This window comes from Electrona antarctica, assembly GCF_951216825.1.
Source record: "Electrona antarctica genome assembly, chromosome: 12".
NCBI classification, from domain to species: domain Eukaryota; kingdom Metazoa; phylum Chordata; class Actinopteri; order Myctophiformes; family Myctophidae; genus Electrona; species Electrona antarctica.
The window spans coordinates 14,320,335-14,326,334 of NC_136793.1; the positions used below are offsets into that span (position 1 = coordinate 14,320,335).

At 46.1% G+C, this 6,000-nt stretch overlaps 1 protein-coding gene across 5 annotated transcripts in view; it reads right to left on the reverse strand.

The window, feature by feature from the left end:
• Positions 1-6,000, reverse strand: part of aebp1b (AE binding protein 1b) — a 33,189-nt gene that overhangs the window by 24,851 nt on the left and 2,338 nt on the right. For 4 of the 5 annotated variants that reach the window (XM_079517199.1, XM_079517197.1, XM_079517195.1 and 1 more), the window contains exons 2-4: positions 4,050-4,214; positions 3,800-3,865; positions 3,052-3,516 (exon numbers count right to left, since the gene is read on the reverse strand). In XM_079517199.1, the coding sequence (XP_079373325.1) occupies positions 3,052-3,516; positions 3,800-3,865; positions 4,050-4,214 (696 nt within the window). The remainder of the gene's footprint in view (positions 1-3,051; positions 3,517-3,799; positions 3,866-4,049; positions 4,215-6,000) is intronic. The other variant, XM_079517198.1, reaches the window with a different exon arrangement.

Genomic DNA, 6,000 nt, shown 5'->3' on the forward strand with positions numbered 1-6,000 from the left:
CAACTTGGATCAAGTATGATCCAAGTTATATGACTAAGTAAGCCTATTGCCGAGCCATGTGGCCCATACGATAGGACAGGAGCCCATCCTCTGTTTCTGTAGCGTGAGGCGGCTGTACTGTAGTGTACTACACCCCCTGGACATGACACTGGTAGCTTATGTCACAGGGACTTATTTAACCCATTTTGGACCGAGGCTGATTTTAAAAACGCCTTCAAAATTCTGACCTAAGTTTTCTGAAATACTTCAAATATTTATATATTTATATCATTTTTTTTGTAATTTTTTAATACTGTACATACTGTACAGAACCCCAAAAGGGGTTCCCGCCCAGAAGGGTAGTATTATAAACTTACAAAAAGGGGTTCCCGCCTATAATGGGTTCATTTCTGAGCCCTGTTTGCAAACAGTACAACGCATCGCAATGCAAAATATCTTAAAAATACCCCCATCTTTTTCAGATGGGGGTCCGTGGCTAAAATAGACACGAATTTTGGGGTCCCTGACATGAAAAGGTTCGAGAAGCAATGTTCTAGAAGCTGGACCATCCACTGGCCGTGCGGGAGCGGGGTGGGGTGGGGGACGGGACGCCACGGGACCTGTGGAAAAGGCTGAGGTAGCAGTCCAGTGGAAACCGCTAGCGTCATAAAACCATCATCTCATCTCCTCTCTATCAGCAGTGAAACATGTGTCCTGTCCAGTGCGTTGAGAGACGTGTTGCAGTCAAAATGTGACAACATATTTCCATAATCAGACCTGCTGCTGGAAACCTACAAAAAAAAAGTTAACCACTCAAACCCCTGCAATCTTACAGAACTGCACTTGAGTTACAGCTGTACTTTGACCACTTATTGTTTTCCCCAGCTTGTAGATCTGCTATGTTGGCAAATAAAATGTACCCCGCAGAATGTGGAGGCTGGGGTTCAAGTGGTTAAGTGGAGGGAGGCTGGAAAGAAGCAACGTCATAAAAGATTGTAGTGCACTCACTGCACTGCAGTGGACAGACTCTTACTAGCTGCACAAGTACTCTAAACTGCACAAAAATATATGTTGAAGGTTCAAGGTCACTTTGTCTACAGGACCAGCTGCATAGTGCATATACACAATGCAATACATTACAATGCAACTATCGATTTGTTTCTTTAGCGATTATTCTATCGACTACTTTTTCGATGAATCGAATAATCGAGAAGCAGTTTCTTCCAACATTGAGCAAATCGATTAGTATGATTAATCACTTATTTAAGCACCATTTTATTCGTGCATCAGTGTCACATACTTTGTTCTTTTTTTTGTGGCTTTCGCCTTTATTCTATATATTTTATGGAGATATTTTACAGTAGGCTGACAGGAAATGGGGAGAGAGATGGGGGGGAAGACATGCAGTAAAGGCCGCCGGGATCGGGAGTCGAACCCGCGGCACACTGCCAGACTGGATTACCAGCCAAGGTGCCTGGACCATTGAGCCATGGCCCAGGCCACAGTGTCACATACATAGCAAAGATGGCCGATGTACCGGGTCCGGGTTACAACGTGTCGCGATGACAAAACAAATGCGACAAGAGAAAACAGCTTCACGGAACCAATGTGAAGACTTTCAGCGTTGGCGGTTCTTCATATTGATACGGTGTCAGGGTTGGTTTTCAGAGCAGTGGGAGTACAGTTAGGAGTTTACTACTCAGACAGTGAGCTTAGATTATATCCCCACATGTCTATCATTATAGACACAGATCTCTGTCTGGCTACACTAGACACCTACTGCCGTGACAATGTCAATAAAGTTATTTGAAGCAGACACCGCTAACCGTAACCCTAACCCATCTCCTTCAACGAACCAGTAACCACAGTCTTATACTTTCAGCTGAGGATTATCTGCAAAATAAAGTTCTTCTTGTCTTTTGCAGTCACCATCCTTTTATTTCATCACGCCTAGTCTACTGCAACTCCCTATACTCCGGCCTTAGCAAAAAAGTGTTATCACATCTACAATTAGTTCAGAACTTTGCCGCAAGATTGTTAACAAATACTATGAAGCGTGACCATATAACTGTGAGCTTCAGAAGTTATTTCCTTTTTTCTTTTACATTTTTATCATACGATTTTGCAACCCATTTTCACACGGTGCCAATTAACTAAACTGTAATCCTGAGGGCTACTCTCCATATGCCAACCTGGGGAGAGCCCCGAACTGAGCTCATGCTTCCTTCAATGCATGAGGAGTAAGCAGTCCACTTATCACCTGACAGTGGTGAGTTTAAATAAGGTTAGGAAGCGAAGACCGTATGGTGGACTCCATGTTGCTCCATGGAAGGAAAGAAACATGCGCAATTGAGACCAGGAAGTTGTACATGCACAAATTTGGTCAGTCATTCTCAGTCATTCAGAAATAGTTTGTTCATGAGCTGGTCACTCGGCTCTCACTGACTCCAATTCATTCCACAGAACTTCCGGGTGTAGTTTGGCTCCCATGAAAGTGTCCATGAAAGTGTCATAGCGCAGCCCAGTCACGTGACCATGACCTTTCCTTCTCTAAGCTTCCTTGGGTTGGACGTAGCACGTGGAAGGAACACGTTACTCCAACCAGTTCCGTTCTCCTCCATCAGGCGCCCCGGCTGGCCAGGGGGGGGGGGACGGACCAAGATTACTTTAGCCTCTCCTTTATACAGGTTTAATGTTTGTGTTTAGTTCAATGTTCAATGTTTTAAAAACGCCTTTAACAATGACGAGAAATTAATGTTTGTTTTGCGTCATCATTACATCACCTAATCATAATTAAGCAATACCAAATTCCCTCCTCGATGTTGTAAGATGATAAGAGCACCCCTCACTTCACACGGGTGCGATTTTTGTTTGTGAGAACATGGGGAGAACATGCAAACTCACACAGAAAGGCCCTTTTGCCAAACCCACCTATAGGGTATGGACACTGATGACGCGGAGGTCATCAATCGGAGGCCGATTTAAAGATTTAACTGATCACTTTTTGCATGGACAGGCTCCAAAGTACAGGCTCTAAGCGCGAGCCCTGTAATCATGGGGTCATATACGTACATTTGGCGTCCCAGTAATCTCCATCGTCCGTGTCGGCCTTCCCGTCCACCTCGGGGGCCACCGGCGTGTCGGCCTTCCCGTCCACCTCGGGGGCCACCGGCGTGGGCTCCACTCCTCGCCAGTCATAGTCGTCGTACTCAGTGACCTCCTCCGCCTTATCGGGCCGGGGCACCTCGGTGGTCGTCGTCTGCCGGTCGTAGTAGTCGTCGTAGGGGGCGTCGGTTACGGGGGCCGCCGGCCGCCGCTCCTCCTCCTGCTCCGGGGTCCAGTTGTAGTCGTCGTAGGGGGCGTCAGTGTACGGCTCCTCGGAGGGCGGGGCGGCGGGGGGCGTGGTGGCGCGCGGCGGCGGCGGCGTTGATGATGGTGCCTGGTAGTCGTAGCCCTTCCAGTAGTCATCATCCTCGCCTGCCGGCCGAGGCACCTCCCTCCCCTCCTCCTCCTCCTCCGGCTTCCAGTAGTCATCCTCTGTGTGTGATGAAGGTATAGGTGAAACAGAGGTGGAGACTTTCGTCGACTAAAACTTTTGAAGTGACTAAATATGAGTTTGACTACAACTAAATTACATGTTTCTGACATATCGGTTCCATGTGTGACTTTTGTGACGATATCGGTATCGACAAGCAGCCCATGTGTTCCAATTAACCCAAAACTCTGGCATGGGTCACGGTAAATCACCCAAGACCAGTTTTCAGTCGCTGGATTGTGTGTGTGTGCGTGTGAGCGTGCGTGCGTGGGTGATACTACTCACCACCGCCTTCAGGATAAGGGTAGTCTGGATAGGCCTCAGGTTCAGCGGGCGGTTCGGTGGGGGGCTCTGAAGAGACAGACAGACAGACATGTTCAGGTGTAGACAGACAGACAGACATGTTCAGGTGTAGCAGAGTAACTCAAAGCCTCTGCCTGAAGATCAAAAAGCTTCATATCTCCCCCCCCCCCAGCCACACATGTTTTTCTTTAGTGTCCGTTCTCACGCGGGAGACCCGAGTTTGAATCTCTACCTGTGGTGGTGGGAGGTGGGGTGGTGGTTCTAGTCTTCTCCTTGTTCTTCTTGCCCTTCTTGTCCGTTTTGGGTTTCTTGGTGGCGTTGGGGTCTTTGGGCTCTTTATTCTTCTTCTTGTCCTTCTTCTTCTTCTTGCCTTCTTCCGGCGCTCTCCTCACCCTGCCTGGGATAGAGAGACACATTCAATACCTTCAAAGCCTGATACAACCCCTCCCGCCCACTCAGATAAGATAATAGACGGAAGCTGTCTGAACCTTTCCTAAAACATGCAGGACATGATTGATTGATTGATTGATTGATTGATGCATTTATTAAAAGATTGGAGAATTACAGTACATTTCAAGCACAACTCAATACAAAACAGTTAACTGTGGACGACACCATAAAGTATTACACTTGTTTAAAATAGGGCCCACCATGTTCAATTGATAAATTCATCATAACAATTAGAGACTAATTCTATATAGCCAAAAACAGGAAATCCTCATAGGAGGTAAAAAGGTAAAAAAACAAAAATATACAGTGAGGGGGAAAAGGGGCGTGGGCATTCAGGTTTTACGGGGGCCAGTTTCGAATTGCAGCCGTCCGTAGGTGCCCTTTGAGAGCGGTTTGGAAGGAGTCAAGGGATTCACATGTCTTAATGGCTGTTAGTAGGGCGTTCCACATTTTGTGGCATAGGAGCGAAACGAATTTAGTCCCTTGTTTGTGCCGAATCTGGGTTGCACATGGTTTGTTGAGCTCCCTCTGGTGTTATGGGTGTGGACTTCGTTGACATTAAGGAAGTATTTAGACAGGTACATGGGTATCTTGGTGCTGTATCGAATCTTGTGGACCAGACCCATAGCAAGACGCTGTACTCTGTCGTCAACCCTAAGCCATTCCAGTCTGTCAAAATGGGCAGGGGTGAGGTGGGTTCGAGGAGTGAGGCCAAGTAGTAACCTGACCAGACAACGCTCCACACGTCCTAGACTATTATCGCTCTTGGCTCCCAAACTGTGGAACAAACCAGATTGCAATCCCCAATGCAGCTAGAAGTGCAGACTCACTCCCAATTTGCCGCTGTAAACTGAAGACTCACATCTTCAGACTCCACCTTAGTCCGTAGCACTTGACCTAGCCTTGACGGCTGTGTAGTCTTATGCAAAGGCTGAATGTAATTTAGATTATTATTATGTTATTTAGACAGATGCCAGGTTCATTTGTTTACCTGCCATCCGTTTGAGTTGTAGAGATGATATTCTTTTGATATTATATTATTTGGAGTAGGCTGTCTAATGCTATTTTCTTGCTTTACCTGTGATCCTAGATTACTGAGGCACTACACTATCTCTCTGCATTACTGAGGCACTACACTGTCTCTCTGCATTACTGAGGCACTACACTGTCTCTCTGCGTTACTGAGGCACTACACTGTCTCTCTGCATTACTGAGGCACTACACTGTCTCTCTGCATTACTGAGGCACTACACTGTCTCTCTGCATTTCATCTACAGCAGGGGTGCCCACACTTTTTATACTTGAGCGCTACTTTCAAAATGACCAGCTCAACCAGATCTACCCAGTAGTACGCACCAAAAATATATATTATCTCATTGCTGAAAATGTAGTTACATATTCGAAAAATGCATTTGGAATGGGAAATAGGTGGAAATGGAATTGGTAGAATTTGTAATACTGTCGTTGGAAAAACAATATTGCATTGTGGTTTCGAGCTGCCCTTTTTGATGTAAATCAATCAAGTGAGTCACCTTAATTCAAGTGGCACATGCCAAAAATAGTTTATTTATTATTTAAATGATATATTTTAGGGGCATGTCATGTGGTCTACCTGCACAGCCTGTGCGATCTACTGGTAGATCACGATCTACCTTTTGGGCTCCCCTGATCTACAGGTATGTGATTACCTTGCTTACGTATAGTCACTCTGGATAATCTTGATCGTCTGTTAA